Source organism: Haematobia irritans, chromosome 4 (genome assembly GCF_050003625.1).
Source record: "Haematobia irritans isolate KBUSLIRL chromosome 4, ASM5000362v1, whole genome shotgun sequence".
Lineage (NCBI taxonomy): Eukaryota > Metazoa > Arthropoda > Insecta > Diptera > Muscidae > Haematobia > Haematobia irritans.
In genome coordinates, this window is record NC_134400.1 from 214,256,390 (window position 1) to 214,278,161 (window position 21,772).

The 21,772-nt window shown below is 35.1% G+C and overlaps 2 protein-coding genes and 1 non-coding gene across 3 annotated transcripts; 2 read left to right on the forward strand and 1 right to left on the reverse strand.

The window, feature by feature from the left end:
• Nucleotides 1-2,780: 2,780 nt before the first annotated feature.
• RpL28 (ribosomal protein L28) lies at nt 2,781-4,226 on the forward strand. Its single transcript, XM_075308516.1, has 4 exons — nt 2,781-2,913; nt 3,311-3,410; nt 3,639-3,881; nt 4,086-4,226. Exons 2-4 carry the CDS (start codon nt 3,318-3,320, stop codon nt 4,161-4,163), a joined length of 414 nt encoding a protein of 137 aa, XP_075164631.1. The 5' UTR covers nt 2,781-2,913; nt 3,311-3,317; the 3' UTR covers nt 4,164-4,226.
• LOC142237336 (small nucleolar RNA CD11) lies at nt 3,153-3,227 on the forward strand. Its single transcript, XR_012722470.1, has one exon. It is a non-coding gene; the product is annotated as a small nucleolar RNA CD11 (small nucleolar RNA).
• Nucleotides 4,227-12,658: 8,432 nt separating the features above from the next.
• Nucleotides 12,659-21,769, reverse strand: FoxL1 (Forkhead box L1; the record flags this gene model as incomplete). The annotated part of the gene is given in 3 exon segments (XM_075308517.1): nt 12,659-13,371; nt 13,441-13,696; nt 21,555-21,769. Coding segments are annotated over 3 exon segments (1,017 nt in total), but the record flags the coding sequence as incomplete, so codon positions are not given.
• Between the last annotated feature and the right edge of the window lie 3 nt (nt 21,770-21,772).

A 21,772-nucleotide genomic window follows, 5' to 3' on the forward strand; every position in this document is an offset into this window, starting at 1 on the left:
AAATAAATTATTCAGTTTTTGCTTTGGATTATTTGCCCAAAAAATTATAAAATGTGACGGTTGTAATATAACGTAACTTATCGATTCAGAAACATTTCTTTCCCTAAAATTACTTAAAAATAGACAAATAACCATTTGGTTTTTGAAATGAATTTTTAAATTGATGACACTCCTTAGAATTCCCACCACGTCAAAAACAGCAGTATACGATATCTAACTCTCAACGGAAAAACACACAGGATGAAATGGAACTTTGAAATGCTGGCAGGGAAATTATGAAAGGTACATTGGTGAACAATTTTTGACTTCCCAAATGGAATAAAGTGATTGTGTTTCAGATATTTTACAGACACGCTGCCTCCTACGTGAATAAAAATACTGGCTGATAGATGCTGCAACATGTAACTTGTCTCTTGTAAATCAACATCTTTCTATTATTAATGAAAACAAGTAAGGAAAGTCTAAAGTCGGGCGGGGCCAACTATATTATACCCTGCACCACTTTGTAGATCTAAATTTTCGATACCATATCACATCCTTCAAATGTATTGAGGGCTATATATAAAGGTTTGTCCCAAATACATATATTAAAATATCACTCGATCTGGACAGAATTTGATAGACTTCTACAAAATGTATAGACTCAAAATTTAAGTCGGCTAATGCACTAGGGTGGAACACAATGTTAGTAAAATAATATGGGAAAATATTTAAATCTGAAGCAATTTTAAGGAAACTTCGCAAAAGTTTATTTATGATTTATCGCTAGATATATATGTATTAGAAGCTTGGGAAAATTAGAGTCAGTTTTACAACTTTTTGACGATTTTACAAGGAAAATGTTGGTATTTTGACCATTTTTGTCGAAAAACATATATATGGGAGCTATATCTACATCTGAACCGATTTCAACCAAATTTGGCACGCATAGCTACAATGCTAATTCTAATCCCTGTGCAAAATTTCAACTAAATCGGAGTTAAAAATTGGCCTCTGTGGTCATATGAGTGTAAATCTGAACCGATTTCAGTCAAATTTGGCACGCATAGCTACAATGCTAAATCTACTACCTGTGCAAAATTTCAACCAAATTGGGCCAAAACTCTGCATATTAGAGTCCATATCGGGCGAAAGATATATATGGGAGCTATATCTAAATCTGAACCGATTTCAATCAAATTTTGCACTCTTAACTGCACTATTAATTGTACTCCTAGTGCAAAATTTCAAACAAATTCGGCCAAAAATCTGGCTTCTGGGGCCATATAAGTGCATATCGGGCGAAAGATATATATGGGAGCTATATCTAAATCTGAACCGGTTTCAATCAAATTTTGCACACTTGACTATACGACTAAGTGTTATGTTTGTACGAGCAAGTAAATCGGTATAAAAATCTGGCTGCTGGGTCCATATTAGTGCATATCGGGCGAAAGATATATATGGGAGCTATATCTAAATCTGAACCGATTTCTTCCAAAATCAATAGGGTTCTATTCTGACCCAAATTAGGAACATGTGTCATATTTGAAGGCGATTGGACTTAAATTGCGACCTAGACTTTGATCACAAAAATGTGTTCACAGACAGACGGACGGACGGACATGGTTATATCGACTCAGGGACCCACCCTGAGCATTATTGCCAAAGACACCATGTGTCTATCTCGTCTCCTTCTGGGTGTTACAAACATATGCACTAACTTATAATACCCTGTTCCACAGTGTGGCGCAGGGTATAAAAATTATGTTAAATGTGTTGTGATAGTGGTATAAATGTTGTATTTTTAAGAATTTATAAATGTTTAATCAAATTAATAAATATCGAGTTTTACTTGACCACAATGATTCTTTTACAACTATCTTTTTAAATTCACTTTTTCTGGTTGTTTGAAGGGGCTCTTATTGGCGTTGTTCTAAATTTATTAAAAAAGGCACCTAATATTTGCACTCATACCATACTTTTTTGTAGTAACTTGGTGTTGTACAACTTCTCAATAGTGACGGCGCTTTTGGGAGGAGTTTTGGATATCGTATACGACTGTTTTCGACGTGGTGGGGATTCTCAGAAGCGCCGTCAAATTCAAAAAATGTTGGCAGGGTAGTGAATACTTTCATGTACATTTCGTACTTTTTGAAACGTTTCCCCATCACAGTTTGCGATTGTTGTAGTGTCACTTAGGATTCTGTGGTAGTGATGAGGATGAAATAGAACTTTGATATGCTGACAAGGAAATTATTATTATTAGGAAATTATTTTATTCAAAAAAGTAACTGTGAATACAAGCTGGTTTCCTTTTCTAGATGAATTTGTATTGTACTAAACAAGTATGTCTACCAATCTTGCAAATTTCAACTTCACTTGTGTTGAATTCTCGCCAACGGTAGGAAACTGCTGTGCTCAATAAGTTCTTATTGTACAACTTGGAAACTGAAAATGACTTTGGTCGGTGGAGCGCTTAAATATTATATTGTTGCTGCTCATTACTGTTTGTACTCTTCTCAATTTCATTGGACATTTTTTCCCATTTGAAGAACTTTGACCTATATAATTTAAAAAGCTTTGGTTTCGATTAATCGGACTCTTGACGCCGAAGAGTGATTATCGATTTTTAACCGAATGTCGAAGACGATTCTGTGGTCGAGCTCAATTTTGAATTCCAAGCGTAAAACAATGTTTTAAGCGCTGATTTGTTGATTAATTTAACTACAATGTGTAAAGGGTTTTTTAATGTATATCAAAATATTGGATGCGTTCAACAGAAAATACAACTCTTCGACAAGAAAATCACTCTGAACACTTCCTAACCCATTCTGAAGTTTAATCAACTGCAACCAACTTCATTCAATGGCTTTGTTGCTTCCGCCATGATGTTTCCTTTTTCTTTTCTGTCATCGCAGTCCCCGACAAAAGGTGAGATTTTTATTTACTCCCGTGAATTTGTTGAGTTAACACGTGTAAAATTTTGCTAAGAGGCAACCATATTGAAAATACATGTACATAGTATTTTTCCAAGACCATAATGCCAAGCCATGCAGCCGGAGTACATCAAAAATATAATGGTAAATATCTGCACCATAAATTCTACACGTGCTAACTTCAATGAATAAAGTAAAGAAAATATTTCGTGAAATGAAATATAATGGTTTATTAAATTTCTCCATGATGAATTGAAAGGCAGAAGAGTTCTTGAAGACTATATTCATCACCCAAGACTGACTGGAAATTTAATGAAACAACTGATTGCAATAAAAAATTCGTTAAATTGATATGTATTAATTTCTTTCGTATTTCTGTATTTTTTTTTCAGACTTGAGATGGCCACTTCGTCGCACCTTAACTGGTTGATCATCCGCAATAACAATGCTTTCTTGTTGAAGAAGCGTGATATTAAGAAACCATTCAGCACTGTAAGTACCATTTTAGACGAGATCTAGAAAATGTATTTGGAATTTGGAAGCTTTAATTTGTGTCGATGATGCTTTGAATTCACAATGATAGTTGATTACCACGTGATAAAAACCCTTCTCAAACCTGAGCAAAACAAATAAATGCTTCCAAAGAGTATTGAAAGACTAGCGTTTTAATTCATTACATATGGAATTTTCTCTAAATTTGTTTTTTGTTCTCTCTTCTAGGAAGCCAACAACTTGACCAATGTCAGTTCTTATCGCTACAGTGGTGTCGTGCACAAGAAGACCCTCGGTGTTGTTCCCGCTGCTGACAAAAAGGGCTTCACCGTTGTCATGAAGAAGGGTAAATATGCCCAACGCCCAGCCAAGAGCACCGTCAAAGTTAACATGAAGGCTGGTCCCAGAAGGTCACTGAAGAAATTGAGAAATCTCTTGACCGACAACAAATACCGCAAGGATTTGACCCAAGTAAGTCTTGTTCGAAGAATTCTCCTTTTTTGTTCTAATTATATTACTATTATGATGATTTTCTATTTCAATTACCAACCAAGATCGCTGAATGATATTGTTGAAAACTTTTTACTGATGTCCAACATTCACATTCAGCAACTGTGTTGGTGTCGTCGTAGTGGAAACTGGTATTAACCACAGATATTTTTTGTTTTATTTCAGGCTGCTTTGCGTCGTGCTTCCGCTGTGATGCGTTCCCAAAAGGCTCCTCAAGTCAAAAAAGCCAAGAAACCAGAATAAACAATCATATAGGCTTTAAGAAGAACCTTTTAAATATAGACTACAGAGAAACCAACACCTAAATTTATTTTGTTTTAATTCATGGGAGATTTTAAGAGTGATTTTTTACCTAGCCAATGTAAAGTTAAATTGTGGTGTTGGCCCCCCTGTATGGAATCGAAACATATGAGGGATAATGAATTGGGTAACTTCAATCTTATTTTTTGTGTATTACAGTATTTGTTCATCAACATTTATCTATTAAGCTAAATTATGTAGCTAATTGTAAGCGATGCTAATTGGAATAAGCCTACAAAGAATTCAAGTTTAGATCAAATTCCTTTTCATGGGAATTCGATAATTGTGACAAATGAATGAAACCCCTGGAGGTATTAGAAATCCATTCTATACTAAAACCGATAGGCACGTTATTTATTGGTTACATGTAAATGAGGGTGGCTGTTCTGGGTCTCACTACAAAATGCATTTTTCACACATATCAGTTATCACACGTGATACACTGTTTTTCTGACTTCTAATCGAAAGACAGATGAATTTTTTCTGCAATGGATTATATTTGCGTTGAATGTGCAATAAAAAGAAAAACCCAGAAGAAATGTTCTTAAAATTTAGTGGACACATAGGACTTTTTAGAAAACAGATCGGCTTAGCAATCGGTGCTTTGTCGAATGAGAATTTTTGAAAACAAAATTTTTTCTTTTTGAAAAATTGCTGTTTTTGGGAGGAGAATAATTCATATACTACTTGACCAAAATGACCGATGAAAGCTTAAAACGTATCCTTATATGGTCGCCTATAAGAAAAAAGTAAAAAAAGATTGGGAGAAATCTATAAAAAAAAAATATTGCGACAGAAAGAATATATGTGCTTTTTTCCAAAAAAAATGGTCAAAATTCGATATTTTTTTGAAATTATAATTTGTGGACTTTACAACTTTTTATCTGAAGCACATGGGTGGGTACACATTTTTTTCTTCTAGGATTCGTAGAATTTTGTAAGGAATGCATTTAAGAAGAAGAAAAGAAATTACGAATCCACTTAAAAACACAGCTTCTAGTTTCCAAATACTGACCCCACTTTGTCAACATTTTGCAAAAAAAAAAATAAATTGTAGGGCCCATATCTTGCAAACGGTAAAAGATAATTGCACACGCACGCAAACTTTTCTCTAGAGCTTCACAAGCTATCCAGCAAAAAAAAATCATCGAAATCGGTTCAAAATTGCGGACCGTAATCCTGCGAACACCAAATACATGGACGGAAGGACGGACGGACACCAAGGGCTAGATCGAGGCAGGATGTGATTCAGAGTCAATCGGTATATATTTTATGGTGTCTAAAATCAATATTTCTGGTAGGCACATTTTTTGGCAGATCAAAGTTATTATACCCTGACCACTATGTGCTTGATGGTATAAAAACGTAGAATATCGAATACAAGGGTATATAATCATAGAAAATATATTTTGAATACACAGCGAAACCTCTCAAACAAACTCTTATATAAATGGACACCTCCCAAAATAAAATTGAGTCGATCGTGGCTGTGCCTTTCTGAGAGGTTTCAATGTAAACAAAAATTTTTATTCAAAATTCTGCAATGAAATGAATACACAAGGTCGTGGGTTCGATTCCTGCTTCGACCGAACACCAAAAAGTCTTTCAGCGGTGGATTATCCCACCTCAGTAATGCTGGTGACATTTCTGAGTGTTTCAAAGCTTCTCTAAGTGGTTTCACTGCAATGTGGAACGCCGGTCGGACTCGGCTATAAAAAGGAGGTTCCTTGTCATTGAGCTTAACATGGAATCGGGCAGCACTCAGTGATAAGAGAGAAGTTCACCACTGTGGTATCGCAATGGACTGAATAGTCTAAGTGAGACTGATATATCGGGTTGCCACCTAACCTAACCTAACCTAGTGTCACTTCCGAGTATTACGAAGTGTTAACCTAAAACCATATATAAAATCAATTACTCGTACTAAGACTAATGAGACGCAATTTTGTTTAAAAGAAGACATATACATATTTCTAAAAATATTTTTCTCAATAGCAAGATGTTGTATTAAAGGAATTAATGACGACATTTTCAAGTGAAACCGTCTAGATGATGGCTATTCAAACTCAAACATTAATTCTCAATGCGACTCTGACGTGTTGGAAAATTCCAACTAAGACACAAACCTCATAGGGAAGACAGGGTGTAGCAAATTCCCCCCATATACTTCTATACAACTCTGAATGGCTAAATTAGCGTAGACAAATAATACCGGTTGAATCGAAGACAAATGTTGCAATCTTTGCTATTATGTACTAAATTTATAAAATTCGGTGAAACATAAATGTATATTCGGTGTGTCCCAGTATAAATAAATATAATTTTTTCATGTACATTTGACAAGGTGTGACTTTTCTTATTCATTTTGATATGCAGAATTCGAAAAAATTTAAAATTTTTATCAAGATATCAAGTTATTTTTAGTTTTTCTAAGCTTTTTTTAATAACCAAATTATATCGCGAGTTAGAAATGTCCAATTATATCTGGTATTGAGATGAGGAATAATGAACCTCTTCCACCGGAAAAGACCACTGAAAGAAAAATAGTTTCCTTCATTGTCGTATAGATGTTACTCTAACGTAAGTAATAAGACCAACGAGAAGAAAAACGACCGAAAATGACAAAGTTATCCGATGTCAAATCATGTAAATATGAGCAACTAACCCACACAAAAATGGTCGAGTGGCATTTTTGTGTGGGTGAGTTGCTCATATTTGCATGATTGGACTTGTTCCGTTAGAGTATCATCTAAACGACCATAAAGAGAAACAAATTTTTCTTCAATGGTTTGTACATTTCCGGCGGAAAAGGGCCACTCCAAACTTGCCCTTTTTGCATCGATTTAACTTATCACAGATCCAATTATACACGATTATTTGTCATCTCAATACCTTTCATTTAAGTTCCAACAACGATATAATCGGACATTTCTAACTCGAAATATATTTTGTTTAGTGAAAAAGAGCGAAAAACTAAAAATAACGGGATCTCCAAAACTATTCCATTAAAAAATTAAAATTTTTTCGAATTCAGCAGATAAAACTACAAAGTCACCTCTCATCAAATGTACATTTTCAGTGTAAACTAGTGTTATTAATCAGAAAAATTTAATAATCCCCCCAAATCCTAAAAAAATCCAAATTTTTATATGAAAAACTTATTTTGCTCATATCTCCTAAACTAAGCGTCCTAGAGCCAAAAGGAGGTTAATTCGTGACCACCCCCAAAAAATCAAAAAATCCATCGAAATCCTAAAAAAATCCAAATTTTTATATGAAAAACTTCTTGTGCTCATATCTCCTAAACTAAGCGTCCTAGAGCCAAAAGGAGGTTAATTCGTGACCACCCCCAAAAAATCAAAAAATCCATCGAAATCCTAAAAAAATCCAAATTTTTATATGAAAAACTTCTTTTGCTCATATCTCCTAAACTAAGCGTCCTAGAGCCAAAAGGAGGTTAATTCGTGACCACTCCCAAAAAATCAAAAATTCTACCGAAATCCTAAAAAATTCCAAATTTTTATATGAAAAACTTCTTTTGCTCATATCTCCTAAACTAAGCGTCCTAGAGCCAAAAGGAGGTTAATTCGTAACCACCCCCAAAAAATCAAAAATTCCATCGAAATCCTAAAAAAATCCAAATTTGTATTTTTTTATGAAAAACTTCTTTTGCTCATATCTCCTGAACTAAGCGTCCTAGAACCAAAAGGAGGTTAATTCGTGACCACCCCCAAAAAATCAAAAATTCCATTGAAATCCTAAAAAAAATCAAAATTTTTATATGAAAAACTTTTGCTCATATCTCCTAAACTAAGCGTCCTAGAGCCAAGAGGAGGTTAATTCGTGACAACCCCCAAAAAATTCCATCGAAATCCTAAGAAATTCCAAATTTTTATATGAACATTTTCTTTTGCTCATATCTCCTAAACTAAGCGTTCTAAAGCCAAAAGGAAGTTAATTCGTGACCACATCTAAAAAATCAAAAATTCCATCCAAATCCTAAAAAAATCCAAATTTTTATATGAAAAGCTTCTTTTGCTCATATCTTCAAAACTAAACGTACTAGAGCCAAAAGCAGATTAATTCGAGACCACCCCCAAAAAATCAAAAATTCCATATAAATCCTAAAAAAAATCAAAATTTTTATATGAACAACTTTTTATACCCTCCACCATAGGATGGGGGTATATTAACTTTGTCATTCCGTTTGTAACACATCGAAATATTGCTCTAAGACCCCATAAAGTATATATATTCTGGGTCGTGGTGAAATTCTGAGTCGATCTAAGCATGTCCGTCCGTCTGTCCGGCTGTCCGGCTGTCCGTCCGTCTGTGGAAATCACGCTAACTTCCGAACGAAACAAGCTATCGACTTGAAACTTGGCACAAGTAGTTGTTATTGATGTAGGTCGGATGGTATTGGAAATCGGCCATATCGGACCACGTTTACGTATAGCCCCCATATAAACCGATCCCCAAATTTGGCTTGGGGAGCCTCCCGGAGCAGCAAAATTCATCCGATCCGGTTGAAATTTGGTACCTGATGTTAGTATACGGCCTCTAACAACCATGCAAAAATTGGTCCATATCGGTCCATAATTATATATAGCTCCCATATAAACCGATCCCCAGATTTGACCTCCGGAGCCTCTTGGAGGAGCAAAATTCATCCGATCCGGTTGAAATTTAGTACGTGGTCTTAGTATACGGTCTCTAACACCCATGCAAAAATTGGTCCATGTCGGTCCATAATTATATATAGCCCCCATATAAACCGATCCCCAGATTTGACCTCCGTAGCCTCTTGGAGGAGCAAAATTCATCCGATCCGGTTGAAATTTAGTACGTGGTCTTAGTATACGGTCTCTATCACCCATGCAAAAATTGGTCCATGTCGGTCCATAATTATATATAGCCCCCATATAAACCGATCCCCAGATTTGACCTCCGGAGCCTCTTGGAGGGGCAAAATACATCCGATCCTGTTGAAATTTGGTACCTGATGTTAGTATACGGCCTCTAACAACCATGCAAAAATTGGTCCATATCGGTTCATAATTATATATAGCTCCCATATAAACCGATCCCCAGATTTGACCTCAGGAGCCTCTTGGAGGAGCGAAATTCATCCGATCCAGTTGAAATGTGGTACATGGTGTTAGTATATGGTATCTAACAACCATGCAAAAATTGGTCCATATCGGTCCATAATTATATATAGCAAAAGTCATCCGATGCGGTTGAAATTTGGTACATTTTGTCAATATATGGCCTCTAACAGCCATGTAAAAATTGGTCAATATCGGTCTTTAGTTATATATAGCCGATGACTTATTAAACAAAAATTGGTCCATATCGCCAAAAATAATCTACCAAAACTTTATTTCCATAGAAAATTTTGTCAAATTTTATTACTATAGAAAGTTGTGTCAAAATTTCATTTCTATAGAAAGTTTTGTCAAACGTTTATTTCTATAGAAATGTTTGTCAAAATTTTATTTCCTTAGAAAGTTTTGTCAAAATTTTATTTTTATAGAAAATTTTGTAAAAAATTTATTTCTGTAGAAAATTTTGTCAACATTTTATTTCTATACAAAATTTTGTCAACATTTTACTTCCATAGAAAATTTTGTCAACATTTTATTTCTATAGAAAATTTTGTCAGGTTTTTATTTCTATAGAAAATTTTGTCAAGTGTTATCGCAACCCAAGTAATTCGATTGTGAACGACAGCCTTTAGTAGAAGTTCCTACGCAATCCATGGTGGAGGGTACATAAGATTCGGCCTGGCCGAACTTACGGCCGTATATACTTGTTTTTGCTCATATCTCCTAAACTAAGCGTCTTACAGCCAAAAGGAGGTTAATTCGTGACCACCACCCAACAAATCAAAAATTCCATCGAAATCCTAAAAAATTCCAAATTTTTATATGAAAAACTTCTTTTGCTCATATCTCCTAAACTAAGCGTCCTACAGCCAAAATGAGGTTAATTCGAGACAACCCCCAAAAAATTCCATCGAAATCCTAAAAAAATCTAAATTTTTATATGAAAAACTTATTTTGCTCATATCTCCTAAACTAAGCGTCCTACAGCCAAAAGTAGGTTAATTCGTGACTACCCCCAAAAAATCAAAAATTCCATCGAAATCCTAAAAAATTCCACATTTTTATATGAAAAACTTCTTTTGCTCATATCTCTCCTACATTAAGCGTCCTAGAGCCAAAAGGAGGTTAATTCGTGACCACCCCCAAAAAATCAAAAATTCTACCGAAATCCTAAATAATTCAAAATTTTTATATGAAAAACTTCTTTTGCTCATATTTCCTAAACTAAGCGTCCTAGAGCAAAAAGGAGGTTGATTCGTGACCACCCCCTAAAAAATCAAAAATTCCATCGAAATCCTAAAAAATTCCACATTTTGATATGAAAAACTTCTTTTGCTCATATCTCCTAAACTAAGCGTCCTAGAGCGAAAAGGAGGTTAATTCGTGACCACCCCCAAAAAATCAAAAATTCCATCGAAATCCTAAAAAAAATCCAAATTTTTATATGAAAAACTTCTTTTGCTTATCTCTCCTACATTAAGCGTCCTAGAGCCAAGAGGAGGTTAATTCGTGGCCACCCCAAAAAAATCAAAAATTCCATCGAAATCCTAAAAAATCTAAATGTCTATAAGAAAAACTTCTTTTGCTCATATCTTCTAAAATAAGCGTCCTAGAGCCAAACGGAGATTAAGTCGTGACCACCCCCAAAAAATCAAAAATTCCATCGAAATCCTAAAAAATTCAAACTTTTTATATGAAAAACTTCTTTTGCTTATCTCTCCTACATTAAGCGTCCTAGAGCCAAGAGGAGGTTAATTCGTGGCCACCCCAAAAAAATCAAAAATTCCATCGAAATCCTAAAAAATCTAAATGTCTATAAGAAAAACTTCTTTTGCTCATATCTTCTAAAATAAGCGTCCTAGAGCCAAACGGAGATTAAGTCGTGACCACCCCCAAAAAATCAAAAATTCCATCGAAATCCTAAAAAAAATCCAAATTTTTATATGAAAAACTTCTTTTGCTTATCTCTCCTACATTAAGCGTCCTAGAGCCAAGAGGAGGTTAATTCGTGGCCACCCCAAAAAAATCAAAAATTCCATCGAAATCCTAAAAAATCTAAATGTCTATAAGAAAAACTTCTTTTGCTCATATCTCCTAAACTAAGCGTCCTAAAGCCAAAAGGAGGTTAATTCGTGGCCACCCCAAAAAAATCAAAAATTCCATCGAAATCCTAAAAAAATGTAAATGTCTATAAGAAAAACTTATTTTGCTCATATCTCCTAAATTAAGCGTCCTAGAGCCAAAAGGAAGTTAATTCGCGACCACCCCAAATCAAAAATTCCATCGAAATCCTAAAAAAATTGAAATTTTTATATAAAAACCATCTTTTGGCAATGTCTCCAAACTTATTGTCCTAGAGGGAAAAGGGCTTCAATTCCTTACCACCACCAAAAATTTTAAAAATCCCCCCAAAATAATTCGTGACCACATACAAAAAATGAAAAGTTCCCTCCAAATCCTAAAAAAATCCAAATTTTTATATGAAAAACTTCTTTTGCTTACTTCTCCTAAAATAAGCGCCGTAGAGCGAAAAAGAGGTTAATTCTTGACCACTCCCAAAATATCAAAAATTACATCCAATTCCTTTAAAAAAAATCTAAATTTTTGTATGAAAAACTTCTTTTGCTCATATCGCCTAAACTAAGCGTCCCAGAGTCAAAAGGGGGTTAAATCGTGACCACCCCCAAAACATCAAAAATTCCATCGAAATCCTAAAAATATCAAAACTTTGATATGAAAACGTTATTTTGTTCATATCTCCTAAATTAAGCGTCCTAGAGCCAAAAGGAGGATAATGCGTAACGACCCCAAAAATCAAAAATTCCATCAAAATCCTAAAAAAATCAAATTTTTATATGAAAAACTTTTTTTGCTTATTCTTCTAAACTAAGCGTCCTAGAGCGAAAATTAGGTTAATTCGTGACCACCCTCAAAAAATTCCCTCCAAATCCAAAAAAAAATCAAAATTTTTATATGAAAAACTTCTTTTGCTCATATCTGATAAACTAAGCATTCTAGAAATTCCAAAAATTCCATCGAAATCCTAAAAAAATTCCAAATTTTTATATGAAAAACTTCTTTTGCTCATATCTTCTAAACTAAGCGTCCTAGAGCAAAAAGGAGGTTAATTCGTGACCATCCCCAAAAAATCAAAAAGTCCGCCAAATCCTTAAAAAATTTAAATTTTTATATAAAAACCATCTTTTGGCAGTGTCCTAGAGCGAAAAGGACTTTAATTCGTTACCACCCCCAAACATTTTATAAATCCCCCCAAATCCTAAAAGAAATTAAATTTTTTATATGAAAAACTTATGTATACCTAAGACAAAATATTTTTTCTATTACAATATATTTTATTTTTAATTTTTAACTCTTAAAGAAACAATCTAAGTATGTATATGGATATTTAACATAATAAAGTACATCTAAGTATTGTCTTTATATCACACATTGAAAATACAGCAGGCCCCCTGATATTTATAGTGTCCTCACTGTCCTCAGTCTTTTCTTATAATATTTTCAATACTAAAAGCCATTGGACTTTTATTGCTTGTCGTCGTACCAACAATTTCAGGACTTGGACATTTCTCTTGTTTCAAAACGATCTTCGACGAAGAGCAGGTTGGGGTAAACGCACTGGGTGATTGAGTCAGCATGCGATCACTAGAACAACTACTGTTCGAATGTGTATCACGGGAAAAGTCTAGGGATTCAATATCAGCATATGAAGTCGTTGATCCATGTAATGAGGGCGTGGCAGGAAGCGTCGATAATTGAGAATTATTTCTGGAGTAATTGGGCAGGGTGCGATCCTCTTGATTGTGTTGTCTTGAGGGAGAATTGTTGGCGTTCGATGCCATTGCTGGATTACCGAAGAGAATATTGAATGGAGCTATTGAGGCCAAATATTGTCGATGCATTTCGGTTATGCGATCGCTATAGTTCAGGCATAAGTTGGTAGAGTTAATGTTGAACATGGAATCCAAATTGCCAGAGGAATCGGCCATTGATTGATCACCATAATTTGCTTGTTGTTCGGAAGCCTACAAGAGTTAGAATTATATGAAATTGCTATGTAGAATCAGAGATAAATTTCTCGCAGTTTAACTTACTTTGAAACTTTCTCCCAGTAATGTTCCGGTTTTCAGACATTGTCTTTGCCTCCTTGTTCGCCGACGTCTATAGTTACCCTGTTCGAACATATCATTTGCCGATGCATCTAGCATCCAATAGCTTCCTTTGCCGGCACTGTCATTATCTTCAATTGTATTCTTATCACGAGGTACTTTAACAAAACAATCATTAAGTGATAGATTGTGTCTGATGGAATTTTGCCAACCTTGTTTATTTTCACGGTAATAAGGAAATCTGGAATGGGAAAGATGATGATTAGAAAAATTTCGATTAAATAGAACTGTAATATGTTATGAGTCTAAAAGCACGGGTTTTGTTTTTCATTTTTCTGATATAAAATTTTATTTGACAAACTCCTGTTCTCTTCTCTTTCTACTAAGTTATCTCCGTACAAAGTTCGTTTGTTTCACAGGTGAATATGAAAAATACTCATGGTTACATTTTGGATTTATGTATTCAAAAAGATTAAATACAATGAATATTACACGCAAAAATAATTCTTTCCTCCCAAACGAAATTTTAGACAAACAAAGTTCGTTTCACATTTGCTTTTCGTTGAAACGAAGTGTATTTGGAAGAAAAGTATATACTTTTTGTGATAAACGTTTATTCTTTTCCAGGATGTAATAACAATTTCATAAAGACTAACTCAAAAAATTTTTTTCTGGCTAATTGCATTTTCCCTCACATCTTTCTCACTTTCACGAAGTTTTTTATTTCTTACCACCTTTTTCTGTAATACAAACAATGTAGAAGAAATTATACGATTTTATAAATTTAAATTTTTTTTTTACCTTTCGCCTGGACGGAGAATCGAACCGCGGACCATGCAATTCGTAAGCCAACACACTATCCACTGAGCTATGTAGCCGTTATTGTCATCAAAAGACAATTACTCATATAAGTTATATTTATATAGCATAGCTTGCGGCGCCCACGACCCGATTAAACAAAGTTTATTTAACAGAAAAATACATTTAGTTGGGCACCGTGGAGCAGTTGTTGCTACGTCCGACTTGCATGCCAAGGGTCGTGGGTTTGATCCCTGCTTCGTCCAACTTTTTTTTTTACATATATTCCAGATATGGTCGGAAGATTCCGAAAACATTTTCAACATTACATTCTACTATATTAACTTTTTACTATGAACTTTAAAATTTTATTGAAATTTATTGAAAAAATACAAATTTTGTACCAAACGAATTTTTTTGGTGATAGAAGTGTATACTTTTCGAAGCAATTCAAAAAACTCTAACAAAAGAAAAACGTTTTCCAAACGTTTTTTTTCTTTGCGTGTACGGTTATGACCGGTTATTTTTATACCCACCACCATAGGATGGGGGGTATATTAACTTTGTCATTCCGTTTGTAACACATCGAAATATTGCTCTAAGACCCCATAAAGTATATATATTCTGGGTCGTGGTGAAATTCTGAGTCGATCTGAGCATGTCCGTCCGTCCGTCCGTCTGTTGAAATCACGCTAACTTCCGAACGAAACAAGCCATCGACTTGAAACTTGGCACAAGTAGTTGTTATTGATGTAGGTCGGATGGTATTGCAAATGGGCCATATCGGTCCACTTTTACGTATAGCCCCCATATAAACGGACCCCAAAATTTGGCTTGCGAGGCCTCTAAGAGAAGCAAATTTCATCCGATCCGGCTGAAATTTGGTACATGGTGTTAGTATATGGTCTCTAACAACCATGCAAAAATTGGTCCACATCGGTCTATAATTATATATAGCCCCCATATAAACCGATCCCCCGATTTGGCTTGCGAGGCCCCTAAGAGAAGCAAATTTCATCCGATCCGGCTGAAATTTGGTACATGGTGTCAGTGTATGGTCTCTAACAACCATGCAAAAATTGGTCCACATCGGTCCATAATTATATATAGCCCCCATATAAACCGATCCCCCGATTTGGCTTGCGAGGCCTCTAAGAGAAGGAAATTTCATCCGATCCAGCTGAAATTTGGTACATGGTGTTAGTATATGGTCTCTAACAACCATGCAAAAATTGGTCGACATCGGTCCATAATTATATATAGCCCCCATATAAACCGATTCCCCGATTTGGCTTGCGAGGCCGCTACGAGAAGCAAATTTCATCCGATCCGGCTGAAATTTTGTACGTGATGTTAGTATATTGTCTATAACAACCATGCAAAAATTGGTCCACATCGGTTCATAATTATATATAACCCCCATATAAACCGATCACCATATTTGACCTCCGGAACCTATTGGAAGACTAAAATTCATCTGATTCAGTTGAAATTTGGTATGTGGTGTTAATATATGGCCTCAAGCACCCATGCAAAAATTGGTCCATATCGGTCCATAATTATATATAGGCCCCATATAAACCGATCCCCAGATTTGACCTCCAGAGCCCCTTGGAAGAGCAAAATTCTTGCCATTCGGTTGAAATTTGGTACGTGATGTTAGCATATGGTATTCAACAACCATGCAGGAATTGGTTCCTATCAGTCCATAATTATATATAGCTCCCATATAAACCGATCCCCAGATTTGACCTCCGGTGCCTTTTGGAGAAGCAAAATTCATCCGATCTGCTTGAAATTTGGTACGTGGTGGTAGTATATGATATTTAACAACCATGCCAAAAGTGGTCCATATCAGTCCATAATCGTACATAGCCCCATATAAACCGATCCCGAGATTTGGTTTTGGAACCTCTTGGAGGAGCAAATTTCATCCGAGTGAGTTGAAATTTGGTACATTGTGCTAGTATATGGTCGTTAGCAACCATGCCTAACTAGGTCCATATCGGTCTATAGTTATATATGGCCCTCAGATAAATCGATCCCCAATCACACAAAAATTGGTCCATATCAAGTTCATAATTGTATATAGCCCCCATATAAGCGACCCCCATATTTTAATTCTTGCTCTCTACGTACAAAAAGTCCATATCGATTCGTAATTATTTGTAGACTTAACTATACATAACTTTATTGTCTAATATATACCATGTATGGACTAAATCACAGTCTTTCGTAGAAGTTTCTACGCAATCCATGGTGGTGGGTACATAAGATTCGGCCTGGCCGAACTTGCGGCTGTATGTACTTATTATTTATTTATTTTAATCAATAATTTACTATTTCTAAGATATTTCCTCCCTACGCCTCGAAGGCTTTTGTAGAGACTAGTTGTCAATGTTTCTAATTACAATTCATTGTCATTTTAAAATTAATCAAAATATAAAATATTAGAAGCTTTCAAAATAGCGTTTATATATATATGTCCTTTATTTATTTATCGTGGATACATGTACAAATAAAAAATAGCGTTTCAATTCACTTAAAAAGATATATATTTTTCTTTTAAATTGGGACCACCCCCAAAAAAATCAAAATTTCCCTCCAAATCCTAAAAATAGAATCGGGTTTACGAGTCGAATCCTACGTTTATGAGCAATTTTCCTTTTTTACCATAATATAGTCAGTGGACACATGTGCCGCCTAAAAGTATGCAAAGCAAAATTATAGTGTATAAAGCAGATTTATCTTTTGAATAGTAGGGGAACCACATAAGTCAGTTTATATTCGCGACATCCCACTTTGGATTCTGCACCTAAGAGAAAGTCTTAGACCCCGGCCGAAGCCTGGCCACTTATATCACTTAAACTCCGGCCGAAGCCCGGTCAAAAATTGTGTGATATTTTCCCAAATAAATAATTTTTATTTATTCGTTTTTTATTTGATTTTTGGTCGATCTTTTGTTAGAATTATATAAATATTTATAAAGACCTCGAGTTTCAAGAAACATTAATTTATAATAATTTTTATATTTTTTTATGATTTTTAATGCATTCTAACGCTTGTTTGAATATTTTCAAAAATTATCGATTTTTCTATAATGGATTTAGCATTTTTGTGGCAAAATTTGAATAATTTTTACCATTTTATTTATTCTTACTCTTTTTTTTAAACTATTTGAAAAAAGAAAACAAAAATTACGCATTAAAATATGAAAAAAACTGAAGTAAAAAACTTCCTGTGTAGTTAATATAATTAACTTCTTTGTGAGGACATTTTTGGAAGTGCTTTTAAAGTTGTGCCTTTAAAACAAATCCCAATTTTTTTGCTGGGAAAAGTGTGGAACTACTTTTAGTTGCTTTATTATATATTATTTTGATGTCTATTTTTGTATTCTTTTTTATGAAATTAAACAATAATTGAACCTATAAGTTCAGTCTATAAATTTTTAGCTAGGGGGGCTATAGCCCCCCCTAGGAAAATTGTCTAGCTACGCTAATGATGGGGACTATATATAATTATGCACTAACACCATTTACCAAATATCAACCGAATCGGATGAAATTTGTTCTTCCAAGAGGCTCCGGAAGTCAAATCTGAGGATATGGGTCAATTTTTTGCATGACTGTTAATGACCGGCTCGGATGAAATTTGTTCCTCCAAGAGGTTCCTAAATCCAAATCTTTGCATCAATGTTGGAGACCATATACTAAAACCAAGTACCAAATTGCAATCGGATCGGATGTAATTTGCTTCTCTAAAAGGCTACGTAAGCCTAATCTGGGGGTCGGTTTACATCAATAATAACTACTTGTGCCAAGTTTCAAGTCGGGAGCTTGTTTCGTTCGGAAGTTTGCGTGATTTCAACATAGGGACGGACATGGCTAGATCGACTAAGAATTTCACCACGACCCAGAATATATATACTTTATGGGGTTTTAGACCAATATTTCGATGTATTACAAACGGAATGACAAAGTTCATATACCCCCCATCCTATGGTGGAGGGTATAAAAATCCTCTTGGCATTGGTGGAAAACTTGCTCGATAGGTAAACATCCCAGCAAAAAAAGCGTTGTCAAAAAAAGTAATGAAAATGTTCTTTTTGGATCCGGAAGTGGTGCAAAATTGACGCAGTCCTCCATATGACGGAAGTCCTCCATTTCAATAGCCGTTGCACTGAATTTTCAGCACTTCTTTAGGTGTGATCCGAATTCAATGTTTTGGATGTAAATTTAATAAATAAATAATTTTCATATTTCTTTTTACAATTTTTAATGGATTCTAACACTTGTCGGAAACGTTGGACCTCAAAAATATTTTCAAAAATTCACAATTATTTCAGATCGAATTTAGCATTTTTTCGACAAAATTTATATGATTTGTACCATTTTATGAATTCTGCTCCTCTAAAAGGCTCCGGAGGTCAAATCTGTGGATCGGCTTATATGGGGGTATATATAATTATGGGTCGATGTGGACCAATTTTTGCATGGTCATTAGAGAACATATACCAACACCATGTACCAAATTTCAGCCGGATCGGATGAAATTTGCTTCTCTTAGAGGCTCTGCAAGCCAAATCGGGGGATCGGTTTATATGGAGGCTATATATAATTATGGACCGATGTGGACCAATTTTTGCATGGTTGTTAGAGACCATATACTAATACCATGTACCAAATTTCAGCCGGATCGGATGAAATTTGCTTCTCTTAGAGCAATCGCAAGCCAAATTTGGGGGTCCGTTTATATGGGGGCTATACGTAAAAATGGACCGACATGGACCAATTTTTGCATGGTTGTTAGAGACCATATACTAACACCCTGTACCAAATTTCAGCCGGATCGGATGAAATTTGCTTCTCTTAGAGCAATCGCAAGCCAAATTTGGGGGTGCGTTTATATGGGGGCTATACGTAAAATGGACCGATATGGACCAATTTTTGCATGGTTGTTAGAGACCATATACCAACACCATGTACCAAATTTCAGCCTGATCGGATGAAATTTGCTTCTCTTAGAGGATTCTTAAGCCAAATTTGGGGGTCCGTTTATATGGGGGCTATACGTAAAAGTGGACCGATATGGACCAATTTTTGCATGGTTGTTAGAGACCATATACCAACACCATGTACCAAATTTCAGCCTGATCGGATGAAATTTGCTTCTCTTAGAGGATTCGTAAGCCAAATTTGGGGGTCCGTTTATATGGGGGCTATACGTAAAAGTGGACCGATATGGCCCATTTGCAATACCATCCGACCTACATCAATAACAACTACTTGTGCCAAGTTTCAAGTTGATAGCTTGTTTCGTTCGGAAGTTTGCGTGATTTCAACATAGGGACGGAAATGGCTAGATCGACTAAGAATTTCACCACGACCCACAATATATATACTTTATGGGGGTTTAGACCAATATTTCGATGTGTTACAATTCCTATGGTGGAGGGTATAAAAATCCACTTGGCATTGGTGGAAAACATGCTCGAGAGCTAAACATCCCAGCAAAAAAAGCGTCGCCAAAAAAGTAGTGAAAATGTTCTTTTTGGATCCGGAAATGGTGCAAAATTTACGCAAAAGCGATGAATTTAACATGGGCTTGTCATAGGACGGAAGTCCTCCATTTCAACAGCCGTTGCACTGAATTTCCAGCACTTCTTTAGGTGTGATCCTAATTCAATGTTTTGGTTGTAAATTAAAAAAAAATCTGTGATATTTTGTCAAATAAATAATTTTTATATTTTTTTTATAATTTTTAATGGATTCTCGTCGGAAACGTTAGACCTCAAAAATATTTTCAAAAATTCACAATTTTTTCAGATCGGATTTAGCATTTTTTTCGACAAAATTTAAATGATTTGTACCATTTTATGAATTCTTACTATGCTTTTAACCTATTTGAAGGAAAAAAAGGTTAAATTACCCATTAAAAGTATAAAAAAAAACAAGTTATAAAAAATTGAATTAAAGGAACCTCCTGGGTACTTAAAATATAGAACATAATTGGGAGAGCATCTTCTGGAAGTGCTTTTAAAGTTGTGCCTTTGGAAGAACTTCCAAATTTATTTGTTGGGATACCACGATACAACACATATTGAAAAATGAGCTTGGACTAAAGCCATTGAAGTTCCAAAAAGTGCTCCTCGATGCACAAAAAACTGTTAGTGACCAGTTACCGAATTTGGTTGTCTCCGATGAGAAGCCATTCAAAATTGAGTAGTTTGTGAATAAGTAAAATGATCGGGTTTACTGGCCAAATAAGTCAGCAGCAAATTTACACTTCGATTGGCCATCGGTCATTACGCTGCCGTAATGACCGATGCCAGAATATTATCGGGTAAGTGTCTTATTGAAGCCCTGGGAAAACAAACAATGGACACTCCAACAGGACTCAGCACCATAGCACTGAATGCCTTTCAAAAGGAGGTTCTCAATCTGTTGGGCTTTAGCGCCTGAGTCATTTTTAAGAAAAAGGTTGCCATTAAAAAATATCAAAGTGTAGATCATCTCAAGACTGCGCTTTGGGAGAATGTCCCGTGAATGGGCAAAAATACCGCAGAGATACTTTGGTGCAGCCCTTTGATGGGTTTATCGGCCATTTGAACCCCTTAATTTGAGCCAAAAGTAGCCAATTCGGACTAATCTAAATTGATTCTAAAATTTCATGTTATTGCCGATTTTTTGGTGTTTTAACAATAAAATTAAAAAAAAAGTATTGCAAAACTATAGCGCTTTACTTTGTTCCATAATATATCAGTCACCCTGTATGATGGTGGATACAAAAAAGCCGGAATGATATGCCAAAACACTGATATGCCACACTAAGTATTCTGGAATTTTTCGACAAAAAATCTAGCCTATCCACTTCCGCTCTAATTGCCAGATCCAGCTCCTGGTTTTTTAGCAAAATCATGCGACCGCTCCGGGGCAAATCGTTGTGAACGGGAATAGCTATGCACATTGCAAATTAACTTTAACAATTGTTATAAGAATTAACAAAACGTTAAATGTATTGCGGCCGGGGAGTACTTTGAAGGGGAACGAAATAGATTTGCGAGAAAAAAAACTAAAAATTTTTAAATTTCGGCCAAATTGTATTTTTTTTTGGCTATGGAAAAAAAAATATTCGCGAAGGGACGGTTTACAGCCGCACATAATTAATATTTGAATTTTTTTTTAACTATCTTACAATTATTTGTCAAGAAATTGTAAAATATAACCGCAGAGTGAAACAACTACACCTTTGTCTTCTTGCTTCATATACAAATGTTCAACTTAAATCATTTTTTTACTCACTTGTCCATTATAAATTTATATATTCCACTTAGGGTTAAACGTTGATTGGGTGCACTGCTTATGGCCATAGCAATTAGAGCGATATAGGAAAATGGTGGTTTCTCAGGACGATGAGTATTTTGCAAAAATGACCATGGATATGACCACATATTATTTTGCATAGCCATCAATGGGTGGATATTTGAATAGAAATAGGGACTAGGTGATGCCGACGGCGA